At 50.4% G+C, this 20,924-nt stretch overlaps 1 protein-coding gene across 1 annotated transcript in view; it reads right to left on the bottom strand.

Annotated features, from left to right (window-relative positions):
* Nucleotides 1-20,924, bottom strand: part of LOC144485953 (tonsoku-like protein) — a 94,573-nt gene that overhangs the window by 38,630 nt on the left and 35,019 nt on the right. Inside the window, exons 9-17 of the mRNA XM_078204024.1 lie at nucleotides 20,598-20,750; nucleotides 13,147-13,272; nucleotides 10,558-10,786; nucleotides 7,816-7,856; nucleotides 5,611-5,700; nucleotides 4,358-4,430; nucleotides 3,187-3,350; nucleotides 2,235-2,382; nucleotides 244-1,394 (exon numbers count right to left, since the gene is read on the bottom strand). Coding sequence (XP_078060150.1) covers nucleotides 244-1,394; nucleotides 2,235-2,382; nucleotides 3,187-3,350; nucleotides 4,358-4,430; nucleotides 5,611-5,700; nucleotides 7,816-7,856; nucleotides 10,558-10,786; nucleotides 13,147-13,272; nucleotides 20,598-20,750 — 2,175 coding nt within the window. The remainder of the gene's footprint in view (nucleotides 1-243; nucleotides 1,395-2,234; nucleotides 2,383-3,186; nucleotides 3,351-4,357; nucleotides 4,431-5,610; nucleotides 5,701-7,815; nucleotides 7,857-10,557; nucleotides 10,787-13,146; nucleotides 13,273-20,597; nucleotides 20,751-20,924) is intronic.

The raw sequence follows: 20,924 nt of genomic DNA, 5'->3' as shown, positions 1-20,924 counted from the left end.
CAGAGAGTCATTTACAGCACAGGAGACTATTCGGCCCATCCAGTGCATGTCAGTTCCCTGTGAGACACGGAGGGGCCAGATTACAGAGCGATTTGAAGACCAGGATGAGGGAACTTTCAAATAAAGAACCAAAGGTTTCTCCCTGGCACCAGAAGGGATGAGAGTGAAAGGGCAGTTTGTGGGTGTAAAGGGGTAAACGGAAAGCCAGGAATGTTGCCAAGGACCCGGGGGCAGCCTGCCTACCTGTGGTCTGGAAGGACCCGATCTTCGGGGGCAAGTCGGGGTCTTACTCATCGATCTCCGAGGAGTTTGAAAGCTGGCACGTCTTGCATCGGACTGTGTCGGAACGTTTGCCATCCTGTAGCCAAGGAGGTTGCCTCGGGTCTCTGCAGGGCCTGGCCTGCTGCCCTGCGTCTCTGCCACCACTCCAGAGGGCACACAGTGTCCCAGTCGACTCGAGGCTTCTTCACTTAGGCTGTGGTCAACTTCCAGCCAATCATCCTCCGAGCTGTCACCATCTGGCCAATCACTCACCTTCGATGACAGGGGCGTGACCCTGGGCAGAGGGCCAATGACAGACAATTCTGTCTGATTGTCAAACCGAAGTGTTGTACTCGCTGACGATTGGTTAGGATTGGGTGAAGACTTGTTTGTACTCTCTGAAGATTTTTTTGCACTCATTGAGGATTGGCTGGGTTTAGATGAAGATGTTTTTGTACTTGCTGCTGATTGGCTGGGTTTGGATGATGACTTTTTTGTACTTATTGAGGATTGGCTAGATTTGGATGAAGATGCTTTCGCCCTCATTGAGGATTGGCTGCCTTTGTTTGAAGATGTTTTTTTACTCGCTGCTGATTGGCTGGGTTTGGTTGCAGATGTTTTTGTACCCGTTGATGATTGGCTGGGTTTAGATGGAGTTGTTGTTGCAGTGTGGCCTGTTGGCCCCTCTCTCTGCCCAACAGAGATGGAGAGAAGATTGGAAGATTGGTTTCCACTTGACGCTTTTGAGTCTGATTGGTCAGCTGGTGAACTCTGACCTCCTTGCACATATTGCTTCTTAAAGGGTCTGGAAGAGGGTAAGAAATCATCGTCTTCCTCAGAAGACCATCTGCTCCCGGTAGTTGATGAGACCGGCCTGGGTGTTGCAGGCTTGGACGGGGCACCAGACTGTCTCCTCTTTGACCGCGTTAACCTCCCACGTCGCTGTGCCTTCACGTGGGAAGGACCGGCAGAATATTCTGACCCATCGCCATGGCCACCGCTCTGCCAATGACGAGAGGTCAAAGTGCTGTCAGGTGAGTCCAGGGAAGAGGATAGCGGAGAGCATTCACTGCTGAAGAGGTCACTGAAGAGTTCACTGCGTAGATGCTGAGTGAGAGAGTTCACATCCTGCCCTGAAACACAACAAACAGATTCACACATAGAGAAGAGGAGTAAATACACAGGAAATGTAAAAATAGGACAGGAACATCTGTAAAATAATCAGAGGATTGGAAGGTTAGAACCAGCCACATTTTTACATCGAAGGTCTGAGATTATCAAACTGCTGGATTGTTGGAAAAACCCATCTGGTTCACTAATGTCCTTTAGGGAAGGAAATCTGCCGTCCTTACCCGGTCTGGCCTACATGTGACTCCAGAGCCACAGCAATGTGGGTGACTCTCAACTGCCCTGTGAAACGGGCTAGCGAACCCCCTCTTCTGCTTCAGGGAACCATGCCCCAAGAGGACATCGGTGCCCACTGGATTGGCCCGTGATTATGACTGGTGGCAGTGATTTTCCACTGCTTCCTGCAGTGTGCCTGACCAGGAAACCCTCCGACCTTACCGCCTGCTGTCAGGTCCATCGGCAGGATTTACAGACTGATAACCTGTTTGTGAGCACACCCTCCATCACCATCAAGAACCCAGGGTTCCTGGCCCCACGGTCGGGACTTTGCCCACACCACCCCCTGGCATGTGCAGAAGCCTCTTTGTTGTATTCAAGAATGCAGCTCACTACCAACTACCCAAGGGGCAATTAGGGATGGGCAGAAGATGTTAGTGTTTCCAGTGATGTGCACATCAATGAAAGATTATCTGGTTAGTAACACATTGCTCTGAGTGGGATCTTGCTGTGCACAAGAAGTGGCTGCAGTGTTCCCCAATTTTGAACTGTGATCAGAATTCAGAAAGACCTCAGTGGTTGTAAGGAACTGGGGAAGGTGTGGATGAAGAGGCCCGGGACAGACTAACCTGCGTGTATTTGAGTTGTTGAGTCTCTGTGAGTGGATGCTTGCTCCAGGATGCTCAGTATAGCTGCATATTTCTCACTGGTCTGTGGGCTGGGTTCCAGTTTTAAATCTCTCCTCCAGCTACTGAGACAATCCACAGGCAACTGACCCTGTGTGGAAAAGAGTTAAAAATAAAACTCCATGACTGAAAATCAAATCATTCCTATCAACTGTGTCCGAGAGATAGTGATCTCCACATTTCCGAATCCCCCATCAAACACTCCCAGGATAGATTAACCAAATAAATAAATAACCAATTAACCCACTAACCAATCAAATAACCAACTAACCAATTCATCAAATAACAAAGTAAACAATTAACCAGATAACCAACTAACCAATTCACCAAATAATCAACCAAATAATTAACCAAATAACAAATAAGCAAATAACAAATTAACCTATTAACCAAATAGCCAATTAACCAAATAACACATTAACCCATTAACCCATTAACCAACAAACCAATTAACCAACTAACTAATTAACCAATTATTACGAGCCTCCCCTCAGGACGAGACCACTTTCTGAAGATGAAAACATTAACAAGCAACAAAGAGCAGAGCTCCTGTTCTGCTCGCTCTGAATCCGCCGCCACTCACTCACTCTCTCTGTCTTACTCCGTGTCTCACTCCCTCCGTGTCTCACTCCCTCCGTGTCTCACTCCCTCCGTGTCTCACTCCCTCCGTGTGTCTCACTCCCTCCGTGTGTCTCACTCCCTCCGTGTGTCTCACTCCCTCCGTGTGTCTCACTCCCTCCGTGTGTCTCACTCCCTCCGTGTGTCTCACTCCCTCCGTGTGTCTCACTCCCTCCGTGTGTCTCACTCCCTCCGTGTCTCACTCCCTCCGTGTGTCTCACTCCCTCCGTGTGTCTCACTCCCTCCGTGTCTCACTCATGAGGGCTCTCCCACTCACCTCACTATCTCGGACAGTCAGACAAGCTTCTCTGTCAATCAGCAGCTCTGCAACCTCCAGCCATCCGTTAGTTAAAGCATCGTGAAGCGGTGAAACTCCGCCACACATGGTGTCGCCCACACTGTTCACCGGGGCTCCAGAATCGAGGAGCAGGCGGACAATCTCTGAAAGACAAAAGCAGCGTGAATAACTCCCAGAGCCCCGGTCACTGACTGCATATCCACACACATCAACAATGCTGCACGGTCCATTCACCCTGTGCAAGCTAACGGCAATCAGGACCAGGGAGAGCGCTCACAGGGTCTGGGACTTGGGGGTTACTAAACCCCTAACTCCGCCATCAGCCCCCCCAACCCAACGCCCTCTCATCCCCCCTACCCCCAGGCCGGGAATCGAACCCGGGTCCCTGGTGCTGTGAGGCAGCAGTGCTAACCACTGTGCTATCCTTTGTTAACAGAAAAAATGCGTATTGATTTGAATGTTTTTAAAGTTCATTAGTGTCACAAGTAGGTTTACATTAACACAGTATCATTATTGCCAACACTATCATCTAGAAGGACAAGAGCAGCAGATACCTGGGAACACCCCCACCTGGAGATTCCCCTCCGAGTCACTCACTATCCTGACTTAGAAATATATCGGCCGTTCCTTCACTGTCGCTGGGTCAAAATCCTGGAACTCCCTCCCTAACAGCCCTGTGGGTGTACCTACACCTCAGGGACTGCAGCGGCGGAAGAAGGCACCTTCTGAAGGGGCAGTTAGGGATGGGCAGTGAAGGCAGCTCCAGCCAGTGACAGTGTAGAAGTGAATCTCTCCATTCAGCGACAGTGGGACTTGCTGGAGGCGGATTCATTCCCTGAGGTGGTCGGGTGGGATCCGGCTGAAGATTTTACATTTTCACATCTATTGGAGCACTGGACACGGGGCAGCCTGGTTTCCATAGCGACGGTGACTCAGTCAGTGCGTCAGTGACTCCCTGATATTCAGCACACACCATGCCCGCTCTGTGGGGCCACACCCACTCACTCTGTGACTGTCTGGATTCTCCCCCCACCTCTCGCTCTGGGATCCGCTCAGCTGACAACCAATAGAGTTCTACTGAATCCAGCCCACCCCCTGCACCCCCCCGGGCGATACCGATGCCGGAATGTTCCAAGATGCTGAGTGTTACCGAGATGGCCATGGTTACAAGCTTCATGCAGAGGGGTCCAGCCAGCATTGTCCCGGACAGTTAGCGGATGTCCCTGCAGAGACAGATTCACACAGACATTAGTCTCACTCCGACTCTCCCAACCAATCACACACCTGTCTGCTCCACACCCACAAACATCAGAACATCGAGGGGTAACGCACCCTCAGCACTGACCCCCTGACAGTGCAGCACTCCCTCAGCACTGACCCCCTGACAGTGCGGCACTCCCTCAGTACTGACCCCCTGACAGTGCGGCACTCCCTCAGTACTGACCCTCTGACAGTGCGGCACTCCCTCAGTACTGACCCTCTGACAGTGCAGCACTCCCTCAGCACTGACCCCCTGACAGTGCGGCACTCCCTCAGTACTGACCCCCTGACAGTGCGGCACTCTCTCAGCACTGACCCCCTGACAGTGCGGCACTCTCTCAGCACTGACCCTCTGACAGTGCGGCACTCCCTCAGTACTGACCCCCTGACAGTGCGGCACTCCCTCAGTACTGATCCTCTGACAGTGCACCACTCCCTCAGTACTGACCCCCTGACAGTGCGGCACTCCCTCAGTACTGACCCTCTGACAGTGCGGCACTGCCTCAGTACTGACCCCCTGACAGTGCGGCACTCCCTCAGTCCTGACCCTCTGACAGTGCGACACTCCCTCAGTACTGACACCCTGACAGTGCAGCACTCCCTCAGTACTGACCCTCTGACAGTGCGGCACTCCCTCAGTACTGACCCTCTGACAGTGCGGCACTCCCTCAGTACTGACCCTCTGACAGTGCGACACTCCCTCAGTACTGACCCTCTGACAGTGCGGCACTCCATCAGCACTGCCCCTCTGACAGTGCGGCGCTCCCTCAGCACTGACCCTCTGACAGTGCGGCACTCCCTCAGTACTGACCCTCTGACAGTGCGGCACTCCCTCAGCACTGACCCTCTGACAGTGCGGCGCTCCCTCAGCACTGACCCTCTGACAGTGCGGCACTCCCTCAGTACTGACCCTCTGACAGTGCGGCACTCCCTCAGCACTGACCCTCTGACAGTGTGGCACTCCCTCAGCACTGACCCTCTGACAGTGCGGCGCTCTCGGATGGAGAGTTTTGCCCAGGCAGTGTGGGCTGACAGCACGCTGTGATTTTTGCTGATTCCCAGTGTCGGGGCAGCAGTTTGCCGGGGGAGGGGGTGCTGAGTGTGGGGGGAGTTGGGAGCTGGGTGAGCTGTGTGAAATTGTACCTTCTCAATGAGTGATGTGGTGAGTGTGAAGCTGCCTCGGATACAGGCCCGGTGAAGGTCAGTCTCTCCCTTACGGTTCCGCTTCCACACCTGAGAACAGAGAGAGCAGCCAGTTAGCCAAGGGCAGCGCTAAGGGGGTAGATTGTGCGTAGGAGGGGGCTGGGGGAGGGGTGGAGCGGGCCTGGGGCAGCGCTGTGGGGGCTGGGGGGGGGGGGGGGAGGGGAGGGGTGGAGCGGGCCTGGGGCAGCGCTGGGGGGGCTTGGGGGGGGTGGAGCGGGCCTGGGGCAGCGCTATGGGGGCTGGGGAGGGTGGGGGGGGGTGGAGCGGGCCTGGGGCAGCGCTGTGGGGGCTGGGGGGGGGGGGGGGGGGGGGAGGGGAGGGGTGGAGCGGGCCTGGGGCAGCGCTGTGTGGGCTGGGGAGGGTGGGGGGGGGGTGGAGCGGGCCTGGGGCAGCGCTGTGGGGGCTGGGGAGGGTGGGGGGGGGGGTGGAGCGGGCCTGGGGCAGCGCTGTGGGGGCTGGGGAGGGTGGGGGGGGGGGTGGAGCGGGCCTGGGGCAGCGCTGTGGGGGTTGGGGAGGATGGGGGGGTGTGTGGAGCGGGCCTGGGGCAGCGCTGTGGGGGCTGGGGAGGGTGGGGGGTGTGTGGAGCGGGCCTGGGGCAGCGCTGTGGGGGCTGGGGAGGGTGGGGGGGGGGGGTGGAGCGGGCCTGGGGCAGCGCTGTGGGGGCTGGGGAGGATGGGGGGGGGGGGGGGGGGGGGGGGTGGAGCGGGCCTGGGGCAGCGCTGTGGGGGCTGGGGAGGATGGGGGGGGGGGGGGGTGGAACGGGCCTGGGGCAGCGCTGTGGGGGCTGGGGAGGATGGGGGGGGGGGGGGGGGTGGAGCGGGCCTGGGGCAGCGCTGTGGGGGCTGGGGAGGATGGGGGGGGGGGGTGGAGCGGGCCTGGGGCAGTATTGGGGGGGCTGGGGGAGGGGTGGAGCGGGCTTGGGGCAGGGCCTGGGGCAGGGCCTGGGGCAGGGCTTGGGGCAGGGCCTGGGGCAGGGCCTGGGGCAGGGCCTGGGTGGGACAGTGTTGGAGGTGGACCCTGTTGATCTGTTTCTATCCCATTCTCTTTCTGTATCTGTTTCTCTCTCTCTGCCGTGAGGGAATGTGAAACCACTCATTCTCTGTTTCGCACTGGATTCTCTGCCCACGCTGCTAATGTCTCCCGTCTCCACCTCGTTCTCCCGACTTGTTGAACCTGCGCAGCCCTCGGGGGTGGAGCTCCAAAGATTCAGCACCCTCTGAAGAAATTCCTCCTCCTCTCAGTGTTACCCCTAACCTGCACATCTGTCAGACTGTGGGAGGAAACCGGAGCACCCGGAGGAAACCCGCGCAGACACGGGGAGAATGTGCAAACTCCGCACAGACAGTGACCCAAGCCGGGAATCAAACCTAGATCCCTGGCGCTGTGAGGTGATCTGATTGACACTTGTGGGAATAAGTGGGGCGGCAAGGTGGCACAGTGGTTAGCACTGCTGCCTCACAGCGCCAGGGACCCGGGTTCACTGCTGCCTCACAGCGCCAGGGACCCGGGTTCACTGCTGCCTCACAGCGCCAGGGACCCGGGTTCACTGCTGCCTCACAGCGCCAGGGACCCGGGTTCACTGCTGCCTCACAGCGCCAGGGACCCGGGTTCACTGCTGCCTCACAGCGCCAGGGACCCGGGTTCACTGCTGCCTCACAGCGCCAGGGACCCGGGTTCACTGCTGCCTCACAGCGCCAGGGACCCGGGTTCACTGCTGCCTCACAGCGCCAGGGACCCGGGTTCACTGCTCCCTCACAGCGCCAGGGACCCGGGTTCACTGCTCCCTCACAGCGCCAGGGACCCGGGTTCACTGCTCCCTCACAGCGCCAGGGACCCGGGTTCACTGCTGCCTCACAGCGCCAGGGACCCGGGTTCACTGCTGCCTCACAGCGCCAGGGACCCGGGTTCACTGCTGCCGCACAGTGCCAGGGACCCGGGTTCACTGCTCCCTCACAGCGCCAGGGACCCGGGGCAGCACGGTGACACAGTGGTTAGCACTGCTGCCTCACAGCGCCAGGGACCCGGGTACAATTCCCAGCTTGGGTCACTGTCTGTCTGGAGTCTGCACGTTCCTGGGGAACACCCTGAAGCTGTTCCTGGTGATGGATATGTAGCAGAAATGCGGAAGTTTTAGATTGAACCTACCTTTCTGCTCAGAATGCAGCTTCCACTGACGTGAGCCTCATCTGTAAGAGATCACCATAGCAACCAAGAGATTCTCAGAAAATAGTTTAAAGTTAAAGTTTATTTATTAGTCACAAGTAAGGCTTACATTAAGAACATAAGAACATAAGAAATAGGAGCAGGAGTAGGCCATCTAGCCCCTCGAGCCTGCCCCGCCATTCAATAAGATCATGGCTGATCTGAAGTGGATCAGTTCCACTTACCCGCCTGATCCCTATAACCCCTAATTCCCTGACCGATCAGGAATCCATCTATCCGTGATTTAAACATATTCAACGAGGTAGCCTCCACCACTTCAGTGGGCAGAGAATTCCAGAGATTCACCACCCTCTGAGAGAAGAAGTTCCTCCTCAACTCTGTACTAAAATGACCCCCCTTTATTTTGAGGCTGTGCCCTCTAGTTCTAGTTTCCTTTCTAAGTGGAAAGAATCTCTCCAACTCTACCCTATCCAGCCCCTTCATTATCTTATAGGTCTCTATAAGATCCCCCCTCAGCCTTCTAAATTCCAACAAGTACAAACCCAATCTGCTCAGTCTCTCCTCATAATCAACACCCCTCATCTCTGGTATCAACCTGGTGAACCTTCTCTGCACTCCCTCCAAGGCCAATATATCCTTCCGCAAATAAGGGGACCAATACTGCACACAGTATTCCAGCTGCGGCCTCACCAATGCCCTGTACAGATGCAGCAAGACATCTCTGCTTTTACATTCTATCCCCCTCGCAATATAGGCCAACATCCCATTTGCCTTCTTGATCACCTGTTGCACCTGCAGACTGGGTTTTTGCGTCTCATGCACAAGGACCCCCAGGTCCCTCTGCATGAGGGACGTTAACGTTACATTAACGTTACATTAACACTGCAACAAAGTTACTGTGAAAATCCTCCAGTTGCCACACTCCGGCGCCTGTTCAGACACACTGAGTGAGAATTTAGCACGGCCAATGCACCTAACCAGCACGTCTTTCAGACTATGGGAGGAAACCGGAGCACCCGGAGGAAACCCATGCAGACACGGGGAGAACGTGTAAACTCCACACAGTCAGTGACCCAAGCCAGGGATTGAACCCGGGTCTCTGGCACTGTGAGGCAGCAGTGTTAACCACTGTGCCACCGTGCAGTTAAAACCAGCCATTAATCTCCAATACACAGATAACAATCTCAGTGAACTCTTTCTCATTCAGGCAGTAAGATCGCGAGGATTTCAGATAACTGCGGATTCACAGAGCGAGGCCATTCAGCCCACCATCTCTATCCTGGCTCCTTCCTACAGCAATCCGCTGATCCCAATCTCTCTCCCCATATTCCTCTATCTCATTTTGCTTCAATTCTGAGGAGTTGTGGCCTCTCCCTCGCCCACACCCCGGGACATCGAGGGGATTAGAATCCTCGACTCTTTCTGGGACACTCCCAGATCAGACAAACATCTCAGATCTTTCTGCTGGGCTGGGAGGCAAATCCTGAAGACACTCAGGTTTTCCCAAGGACTGATCTCCGGGTAGTGAGTATTTGGAATTCTCGACATTATTCAGCATGTTCAGGACAGAATCCATTTCTGGAAAGTAACCACGTCAAGGGGCAGTCAGAGAAACAGTGCAAAAGATCAATGGTCAGCCATGGTCGTTTGAATAATGGAGCAGGATTGGTTTGTAACAGAATGTTTCTCAATGGTTATCCCCAGGATCGGTTTGTAATGGAATGTTTATTGATAGTTATCCCCAGGATCGGTTTGTAATGGAATGTTTATTGATAGTTATCCCCAGGATCGGTTTGTAATGGAATGTTTATTGATAGTTATCCCCAGGATCGGTTTGTAATGGAATGTTTATTGATAGTTATCCCCAGGATCGGTTTGTAATGGAATGTTTATTGATAGTTATCCCCAGGATCGGTTTGTAATGGAATGTTTATTGATAGTTATCCCCAAGATCGGTTTGTAATGGAATGTTTATTGATAGTTATCCCCAGGATTGGTTTGTAATGGAATGTTTATTGATAGTTATCCCCAGGATCGGTTTGTAATGGAATGTTTATTGATAGTTATCCCCAGGATCGGTTTGTAATGGAATGTTTATTGATAGTTATCCCCAGGATCGGTTTGTAATGGAATGTTTATTGATAGTTATCCCCAGGATCGGTTTGTAATGGAATGTTTATTGATAGTTATCCCCAAGATCGGTTTGTAATGGAACGTTTATTGATAGTTATCCCCAGGATCGGTTTGTAATGGAATGTTTATTGATAATTATCCCCAGGATCAGTTTGTAACAGGATGTTTATCGATATTTATAATTTCCATTAAAAATTATCCAATTTTTGAGCATCTTTGCCTCATTGTAGCTCCCATGATGTCACCAACAAGGATGAGTCTCATTGGCTGTACGCATACTGACATGGGCGCCAATCAGTAAGTATCTAACCACAGAAATACAACGGATTGGCTAATTGTGCTGTAATGGTAGATGTAGGCCATTCAGCCCATCCAGTTTGCTCCGCTATTCAATGAGATCATGACTGACCTGATATGATAATCAACAGCTCCATTTTCCCACCTTATCCCCAAGAATTATCCCTTAATCCACATCATTAGATTAAGGATCGGTTGGTGTTGGGATCTTGCTGTGTAAATGGGCTGCGATGGCCCTACATTACAGCAGAGACTAACAAAGGACAAGTTGTGATAGAAATCATCCCTGCTCACCCGGGCCCACAGCATTTTCCATCTCCGTGCCCTCTTCATTCTCCGTGCCCTCCTCATTCTCCGTGGTCTCCTCATTCTCCGTGGTCTCCTCATTCTCCGTGCTCTTCTCATTCTCCGTGCCCTCCTCATTCTCCGTGGTCTCCTCATTCTCCGTGCTCACCCCCTCCTCCCACTCCGAGGGGTTGCTGAGATTCTGCTGACTTTTCCGCAATTCCTTCTGTACTTTTCTCTGGAAAATGAAGATCAGGTTAAGGAGCAACCACTTCCAGAAACACGGCAAACTGGCAAAGATTTAAAGGTTCCCTGGGAGAGCAGACGAACAAATTAATCAGGAGCAGGAGGAGGCCATTCGACCCCTGGTGTCTGCTGCCCCATTCAGTATGATCATGGCTGATCTGATTGTAACCCCAACCCCACATTCCTGCTGACCCCCCGATAACCTTTCACCCCCTTGTTAATCGAGAATCATAGAATCATAGAAACCCTACAGTACAGAAAGAGGCCATTCGGCCCATCGAGTCTGTACCGACCACAATCCCAACCCAGGCGCTACCCCTACATATTTTACCCACTAATCCCTCTAACTTACGCATCTCAAGACACTAAGGGCAATTTTTAGCATGGCCAAATCAACCTAACCCGCACATCTTTGGACTGTGGGAGGAAACTGGAGCACCCGGAGGAAACCCACGCAGACACGAGGAGAACATGCAAACTCCACACAGACAGTGACCCAAGCCGGGAATCGAACCCAGGTCCCTGGAGCTGTGAAGCAGCAGTGCTAACCACTGTGCTACCGTGCCGAATCTATCGAGCTCAGCCTTAAGAATATTCCCAGCCTCTGCTCCCGCTGTGTTTTAAGGTAGAAAGTTCCGGAGACTCTCCACCCTCTGAGAGAAAACATTTCTCCCCATCTCCGTCTGAAACGGGATAACCCCTTATTTTTAAACAGTGACCCCGAGTTCTAGATTCTCCCACAAGAGGAAGCATCCTCTCCACACCCACCCTGTCAACACCCCCTCAGCATCTTAAAGCTTCAATCGAATCTCCTCTCACTCTTCTAAACTCCAGCAGATACAAACCGAACATCTCCAACCTTTCCTCAGAAGACAACCCGCCCATTCCCAGTATTAGTCTGGGAAACCTTCTCTCAACTGCTTCTAACTCATTGACATCTTTCCTGAAATAGGGTGACCAATATCGTACACGTTTCTCCAGACGTCGTCTCACCAAGACTCCGTGCAACTGAAGAATAACCCCCCCTACTCTTGTAATCAATTCCCCTCACAATAAACAATACCATTCCATTAGCTTTCCTAATTACTTGCTGTACATGCACACTAGCCTTGTGTGGTTCATGCACTAGGACACCCGGATCCCTCTGCATCTCCGAGCTCTGCAATCTCTCACCATTTATATAAGCTTCATTTTTATTCTTCTGCCAAAATAGACACTTTCACATTTGCCCCATATTATATTCTATTTGCCATATTTTTGCGCACTCACTTAACCTTCTCTGTATCCTTTGTAGCCTCCTTATGTCCTCCTCACAACTTACTTTCCTGTCTATCGATGTGTTGACAGCAAATTTAGCAACCACTCCATCCACTACATAAATAATTGGCACAGTTGAGATTCCAGCAATGATCCGTGTGGTACACCACTCATCACATTCTGCCAACCAGAAAAATACCCATTTATGTGTACTCTATTTCCTGCCAACCAGCCAATCTTCAATCCGTGCCAATATGTTACCCCCTACACTATGAATTCTTATTTTCCGCAATAACCTTTGATGTGGCACCTTATCGAATACCTTCTGGAAATCCCAGTACAGCACGTCTACCTGTCTCTCTTTATCCACAGCACGTATGACTCCTTCAGAGAACTCCAATCAACTGGTTAACCATGATTTCCCTTTCACAAAACCATGTTGACTCTGCCTGATTACCCTGATTATTTCCAAGTATCCTGTTATAATATCTTTATTAATAGCTTCTAACATTTTTCCCTATGGCAGATGTTAGGCTAGCTGGCCTGTAGTTTCCTGCTTTCTGTCTCCCTCCCTCTCTGAATAAAGGAGTAACATTCGCTATCTTCCAATCTAATGGAACACGACCAGAAGGATGTGGAGGCTTTGGAGAGGATACAGGGAAGATTTACCAGGATGTTGCCTGGTATGGAGGGCATTAGTTGTGAGGAGAGGTTGGAGAAACTTGGTTTGTTCTCACTGGAACGACGGATGTTGAGGGGAGACCTGATAGAAGTCTACAAGATTATGAGAGGCATGGACAGAGTGGATAGTCAGAAGCTTTTTCCCAGGGTGGAAGAATCAATTACTAGGGGGCAGAGGTTTAAGATAAAAGAGGGAAAGTTTAAAGGAGATGTGAGAGACTGGTTACTTTACACAGAGGGTGGTAAGTGCCTGGAATGTAGTGCCAGAGGAGGTAGTAGGACAGTCCCCACACAGGAGGCTACTCTGCCCTTCTCTCTGTGCTAGCTCTCTACAAGAGCTCCTCAGCCAGTCCGACTCCTGCACCTGAGTTCCCGGTGCGCTGGGCCCTGACATTCTGCCGCCGGTCAGTATACCTGCAGTCTGGGCTCCTGAGCCAGTGTGGCATGCTGCAGTGCATTCTGGTAGCACTGAGCCAGGACTGTACGTTCTGCTCCATCCAGTTGTTTGGCTCTGGCAATGTGAAGCCACGTCTTGCAGGCCTGTGGAGAGAGAAACACGCTGATTAGACCACCAGCAACCTCCGTCTGTCCGCACTGGCACGAGGTCCACCAGGGAATCTCATTGGTGAATTTCAGAAGCTGGGCGCTGGAACCACAGGCTATGTTCATCTAACCTACGCATCCCGGGACAGTAAGGGAGAATTCACCATGGCCAGTCCACCTAACGAACACATCTTGGAATACTAACGGCCAATTAGCATGGCCAGTCCACCAAACCTACACATCTTTGGACACTGAGGGAGCACGGCCAACCTGAACCAGCACGTCTTTCAGACTGTGGGAGGAAACCGGAGCACCCGGAGGAAACCCCTGCAGACACGGGGAGAACGTGCAAACTCCACACAGACAGTGACCCAAGCTGGGTACTGAACCCAGGTCCCTGGCACTGTGAGGCAGCAGTGCTAACCACTGTGCCACCGTGCCGCCCCAAACTGTAAAAGTTCAGGGTCACAATGGGGCTGAATCTACGCACTGAGGTACACCCTGGTGACACGGTGTCAGATACCAGCGGGAACAAACCAATTCTGAGCAGCAATAGGCCATTCGGCCCCTCAAACCTGCTCCAACAATGAGAAAGATCATGGCTGACCTGATGGTGGCCTTGACATCATTTCCTGTCTGACCCCCGAGTCACCAATCAGAACATATTCAATGAGGCTCCACTGCGGTCTGGGGGAGAGAACTCCACAGACTCACTTCCCTCACAGGAAACAATTCTCCTCATCTCCGTCTGGAACAGGAGGCCATTCATTCTGAAACTGGGCCCCGCGTCTGGCTTTCCCAATGAGGGGCAAATATCCATTCAGGGGCCCCCCTGCAAGGACCCCACACAAGAACAAAGAATAAAGAACAATACAGCACAGGAACAAGCCCTTCGGCCCTCCAAGCCTGCGCTGCTCATGTGTTCCTAACTAGACCATCCGTTTGTATCCCTCTATTCCCAGTCTGTTCATGTGGCTATCTAGATAAGTCTTAAACGATCCCAGCTTGTCCGCCTCAACCGCCTTGCCTGGCAGCGCATTCCAGGCCCCCACCACCCTCTGTGTAAAATACGTCCCCCGCATATCTGTGTTGAACCTTGCCCCCCTCACCTTGAACTTGTGACCCCTTGTGTTCGTCACCTCCGACCTGGGAAAAAGCTTCCCACTGTTCACCCTATCTATGCCCTTCATAATTTTATAAACTTTGATTAGGTCGCCCCTCAACCTCCGTCTTTCCAGGGAGAACAACCTGGCAACATCCTGGTAAACCTCCTCTGTACTCTCTCCAAAGCCTCCACGTCCTTCTGGTAGTGTGGCGACTAGAACTGGACGCAGTATTCCAAATGTGGCCGAACCAACGTTCTATACAGCCGCATCATCATACGCCAACTTTTATACTCTATGCCCCGTCCAATAAAGGCAAGCATGCCATATGCCTTCTTGACCACCCTCTCCACCTGTGCTGCCACCTTTAAGGATCTGTGGACTTGTACACCCAGGTCCCTCTGTGTGTCTATACTCCTGATGGTCCTGCCATTTATTGTATAACTCCCTATTGTATAGCTTCTACCTTTCAATAAGATCTCCTCTTGCTCTTCACAATGACAGCGAGCTGCGGCCTTTCCTCAGAGAACAAACCGCCTCACCACAGGATTCAAACTCATCAAACTCCTTTGCACACCTACGGCCAATGGGCCAATGGACGAGGCAGCAACAGCAACTTATAGATAGACAGTACCCACATCGGAGAGGGACTGGAGTTAACCACAGTCCCAGACTGGGTAAGGACTGGAGTTACACACAGTCCCAGACTGTGTAAGGACTGGGATTACACAGACCCAGACTGCGTAAGGACTGGAGTTACACAGTCCCAGACTGTGTAAGGACTGGAGTTACACAGACCCAGACTGCGTAAGGAATGGAGTTACACACAGTCCCAGACTGAGTAAGGACGGGAGTTACACACAGACCCAGACTGGGTAAGGACGGGAGTTACACACAGACCCAGACTGGGTAAGGACTGGAGTTACGCAGAGGGATTTGGACCAACTAGAAAAATGGGCTGAAAAATGGCAAATGGAATTTAACGCAGACAAGTGTGAGATATTGCACTTTGGAAGGACAAACCAAAGAAGAACGTACAGGGAAAATGGTAGGACTCTGAAGAGTGCAGTTGAACAGAGGGATCTGGGAATACAGGTACAGAATTCCCTAAAAGTGACGTCACAGGTGGATAGGGTCGTAAAGAGTGCCTTTGGTACATTGGCCTTTATAAATCGGAGTATCGAGTATAAAAGTTGGAGTGTTATGGTAAGGTTATATAAGGCATTGGTGAGGCCGAATTTGGAGTATTGTGTACAGTTTTGGTCACCTAGTTACAGGAAGGATGTAAATAAGATTGAAAGAGTGCAGAGAAGGTTCACAAGGATGTTGCCGGGACTTGAGAAGCTGAGTTACAGAGAGAGATTGAATAGGTTGGGACTTTATTCCCTGGAGCGTAGAAGATAGAGGGGAGATTTGATAGAGGTGTATAAGATTTTGATGGGTATAGATAGAGTGAATGCAAGCAGGCTTTTTCCGCTGAGACTCGGGGAGAAAAAAACCAGAGGGCATGGGTTAAGGGTGAAAGGAGAAAAGTTTAAAGGGAATATTAGGGGGGGCTTCTTCACGCAGAGAGTGGTGGGAGTGTGGAATGAGCTGCCGGATAAAGTGGTAAATGCGGGGTCACTTTTAACATTTAAGAAAAACTTGGACGGGTTCATGGATGAGAGGGGTGTGGAGGGATATGGTCCAAGTGCAGGTCAGTGGGACTAGGCAAAAAATGGTTCGGCACAGACAAGAAGGGCCAAAAGGCTGTTTCTGAGCTGTAATTTTCTATGGTTCTATGGATCCAGACTGGGTAAGGACTGGAGTTACACAGACCCAGACTGCGTAGGGACTGGAGTTACACACAGACCCAGACTGCGTAGGGACTGGAGTTACACAGACCCAGACTGGGTAAGGGCTGGAGTTACACACAGACCCAGACTGCGTAGGGACTGGAGTTACACACAGACCCAGACTGGGTAAGGGCTGGAGTTACACACAGACCCAGACTGTGTAAGGACTGGAGTTACACACAGACCCAGACTGGGTAAGGACTGGAGTTACACACAGACCTAGACTGCGTAGGGACTGGAGTTACACACAGACCCAGACTGCGTAGGGACTGGAGTTACACACAGACCTAGACTGTGTAAGGACTGGAGTTACACACAGACCCAGACTGGGTAAGGACTGGAGTTACACACAGACCCAGACTGGGTAAGGACGGGAGTTACATAGAAAGAAACTGGAAGTTTAGTTCCCTGCTCACAGTCAGAGTTGCATTTCTGTGGCACCTTTTCCTCCACAGGATGCCGTAAACTGTGTGAAAACCTCTCTGTGGAGAGGAAGATCCCAGTACAGCAATATGCTGCTTTGGCACTCAGTGTACCAGATCAGAAAGCGCACAGTATCGCCTGAGGCCAGACTGACCACAACAATTCTTCTATTTTCGCAATAATGTGAGGATGGTATGCTTTGCTCCAGGGTACAATTCTATTGACAAACTAGGGAGATTTTATCAAAGCAAACTTTATTTAACAACACAGTTTAACTATAACAAATTAATTAGATTAACCTTTAACTGTTGAACAATACATAAACAGCAAAGGAAACAATCCTAAGTTATCACTATTTCAGTTCCAATTCAGCAATATTTCTCTTAGACTTAAAACATACTTAAATCACAACAAAACACAGACATACTTTCTCTAACCTTTGTCAATAGTCTTGGAGCTTTCAGAGAGAGGGAATGAGTTTCAGTCGCTTGCAGAAGAGCTCTGATTCCAACCAGCTCCAGTCAGCAACTCCAGTCGAAAACTAGTTTGCAAATCCAGTCACATTGCATTAACTTGGGTTAACAGCCCTGAAGCTTTCAGAAAACCTCTGGAGAGAGCGAGAGAGAGAGGGAGCGAACCTCTTCTTTCTACCATTTTGGTTGGAATAACAGCAACATAGACTATTATTAAAATGGTAAAAAATTGCAGCATGCTGCTGTGCAGAGGGACCTGGGTGTCCTTGTGCAGGAATCTCAAGGAGTTGGTTTGCAGGTGCAGCTGGTAATTAAGAAGGCAAATGGAATTTTGTCCTTCATTGCGAGAGGGATGGAGTTTAAAAACAGCGAGGTTATGTTGCAGCTGTAAAAGGTGCTGGTGAGGCCACACCTGGAGTACTGTGTACAGTTTTGGTCTCCTTACTTGAGAAAGGATATACTGGCACTGGAGGGGGTGCAGAGGAGATTCACTAGGTTGATTCCGGAGTTGAGAGGGTTGGCCTATGAGGAGAGACTGAGTAGACTGGGGCTATACTCATTGGAATTCAGAAGAATGAGGGGAGATCTTATAGAAACATATAAGATTATGAAGGGAATAGATAAGATAGAAGCAAGGAAGTTATTTCCACTGGCGGGTGAAACTAGAACTAGGGGGCATAGCCTCAAAATAAGGGGGAGCAGATTAAGGACTGAGTTGAGGAGGAACTTCTTCACACAAAGGGTTGTGAATCTGTGGAATTCCCTGCCCAGTGAAGCAGTTGAGGCTACCTCATTAAATGTTTTTAAGGCAAGGATCGATAAATTTTTGAACAGTAAAGGAATTAAGGGTTATGGTGAGCGGGCGGGTAAGTGGAGCTGAGTCCACAAAAAGATCAGCCATGATCTTATTGAATGGCGGAGCAGGCTCGAGGGGCCAGATGGCCTACTCCTGCTCCTATTTCTTATGTTCTTATGTAGCAGGCAGTAACTGCTCTTTGTTTAAAAATGAAAATAAATCTAATACCATCACAGAATCCCTGCTGCAGACCGATCTCCTCCCACTGTATGATCCTGTCAATCAACCCATGACTCTACATCCTGAGTCTGAAACCAGAGGAAAACATCCAGCTGATTAATGCTGCAAAGTAACATATTTTGAGCTGAAATGAGTAATTATCCCACATTCTCAGCATCTGAACTGACAAATCAACAGCTTGTAACAAAACACTGTCTCTGAAAGCAGCCTCCAGAAAAATAACATTTATTAATAGCACAATATCACCACAGGCCCCCCCTCCACAAACATCCACTCCCTCCACCACCAACGCACAGTGACAGCCGTGTGTACCATCTACAAGATGCACTGCAGCAACTCACCAAGGCTCCTTCGGCAGCACCTTCCAAACCCACGGCCACTTCCATCTAGAAGGACAAGAGCAGCAGATACCTGGGAACACCCCCACCTGGAGATTCCCCTCCGAGTCACTCACTATCCTGACTTGGAAATATATCGGCTGTTCCTTCACTGTCGCTGGCTCAAAATCCTGGAACTCCCTCCCTAACAGCACTGTGAGTGTACCTACACCTCGGGGACTGCAGCAACTCAAGAAGGCAGCTCACCAGCACCTTCTGAAGGGGCAATTAGGAATGGGTAATAAACATTAGCCAGCAACGTCCACATTTAGGAATATAAAACTATTGGATATAAGATGAGTAATTGTGACAATGTTTTTAGTTAGCAGTTAATAGAATTGTGGATTAGTTACCAGGGAGCCTCAGTGTAGACTGCAATGATTGTTTACTATTGGTATATTTTATGTGTAAGGGGACTGTTCTAAAATTCAGCTTTTTTCTACTGGCAGTCAGTATGTCTGGAGGGAATGCAGCTGATAAGCTGGGAGAGCAGGATACTTACTCATTTTAGTTATATAGAAGTGAGCTAATGGATCTTTGTTCACAAAGAAAAGGTCCCCTGAGGTTTTTGATGAATAAAATGGAATGTGGATTTTTGATTAGATTGATTGACAGGGTCATGTGATAATGTGATTATTGGGAGGAGCTAGGTATGTCACAGTGAAATTCTGGCTAGGGTTTTTAAAGAGAAAGATCTGCAAACTGCTCTCTCCACAAAATCTCTCTGAAAGCTTTGAGACTCTCTGAAAGCTTTTACACCCCTTAGAGCAAGTATATTTATGGTTGCTAACTGTATTTAAAATGGATTTGAAGTCTGTAAGAGGAATAAGAACATAAGAACAGAAGAACTAGGAGCAGGAGTAGGCCATCTGGCCCCTCGAGCCTGCTCCACCATTCAATAAGATCATGGCTGATCTTTTCGTGAGCTCAGCTCCACTTGCCCGCCCGCTCACCATAACCCTTAATTCCTTTATTGTTCAAAAATGTATCTATCCTTGCCTTAAAAACATTCGATGAGGTAGCCTCAACTGCTTCACTGGGCAGGGAATTCCACAGATTCACAACCCTTTGTGTGAAGAAGTTCCTCCTCAACTCAGTCCTAAATCTGCTTCCCCTTATTTTGAGGCCATGCCCCTTCTAGTTTCACCTGCCAGTGGAAACAACTTCCCTGCTTCTATCTTATCTATTCCCTTCATAATCTTGTATGTTTCTATAAGATCTCCCCTTATTCTTCCGAATTCCAATGAGTATAGCCCCAGTCTACTCAGTCTCTCCTCATAAGCCAACCCTCTCAACTCCGGAATCAACCTAGTGAATCTCCTCTGTACCCCCTCCAGTGCCAGTATATCCTTTCTCAAGTAAGGAGACCAAAACTGTACACAGTACTCCAGGTGTGGCCTCACCAGCACCTTATACAGCTGCAACATAACCTCGCTGTTTTTAAACTCCATCCCTCTAGCAATGAAGGACAAAATTCCATTTGCCTTCTTAATTACCTGCTGCACCTGCAAACCAACCCCTTGTGATTCCTGCACAAGGACACCCAGGTCCCTCTGCACAGCAGCATGCTGCAATTTTTAACCATTTAAATAATATTCCATTTTGCTGTTATTCCTACCAAGATGGATGACCTCACATTTACCAACATTGTACTCCATCTGCCAGACCCTCGCCCACTCACTTAGACTATCTATATCCCTGTGCAGGCTTTCAGCATCCTCTACACACTTTGCTCTGCCACCATCTTAGTGTCATCTGCGAATTTTGACACACGACACTTGGTCCCCAACTCTAAATCATCTGTGTAAATCGTAAACAATTGTGGTCCCAACACTGATCCCTGAGGCACACCACTTGTCACTGATCGCCAGAAAAACACCCATTTATCCCCACTCTTTGCTTTCTGTTAGTTAAATGTTAATGTTGCTTATTTGGAACTGAAATAGTGATACGTTAGAAATTGAAGTTGTTCCTTTTTATTTTAAATATTGTTCAATGGTTATCGGTTAAGATGCTTCTTTTGTCAGAGTTTTAATTAAATTGTGTCACGAATAAAGCTTAAATTTTGCACTCACCTCGCGAGGTCGGTCTTTCTGAAATGTCAGCTCTGTTTCATAATGATTGATGGCTTGTTGATAATCCTTCAGATCGAAACAGGTACAGCCCAAGGAAAAGTGAATCATTGCCATTTCCTCATTGGGAAGCTGCAATATCTCTGCACACTCCAACTAGAGCAGGAGAAGTGACATAGCAATCAAATGTTGAAGTGTTATAATGAGGGAACGTCAGACCGAGGGAGCATCAGACCGAGGGAACGTCATACCGAGGGAGCGTCAGACCGAGGGAGCGTCAGACCGAGGGAGCGTCATACCGAGGGAACGTTATACCGAGGGAGCGTTATA

The sequence above is a fragment of the Mustelus asterias genome, unplaced genomic scaffold (assembly GCF_964213995.1).
Source record: "Mustelus asterias unplaced genomic scaffold, sMusAst1.hap1.1 HAP1_SCAFFOLD_253, whole genome shotgun sequence".
NCBI lineage: Eukaryota > Metazoa > Chordata > Chondrichthyes > Carcharhiniformes > Triakidae > Mustelus > Mustelus asterias.
This window is presented reverse-complemented; position numbering and strand designations above follow the sequence as displayed.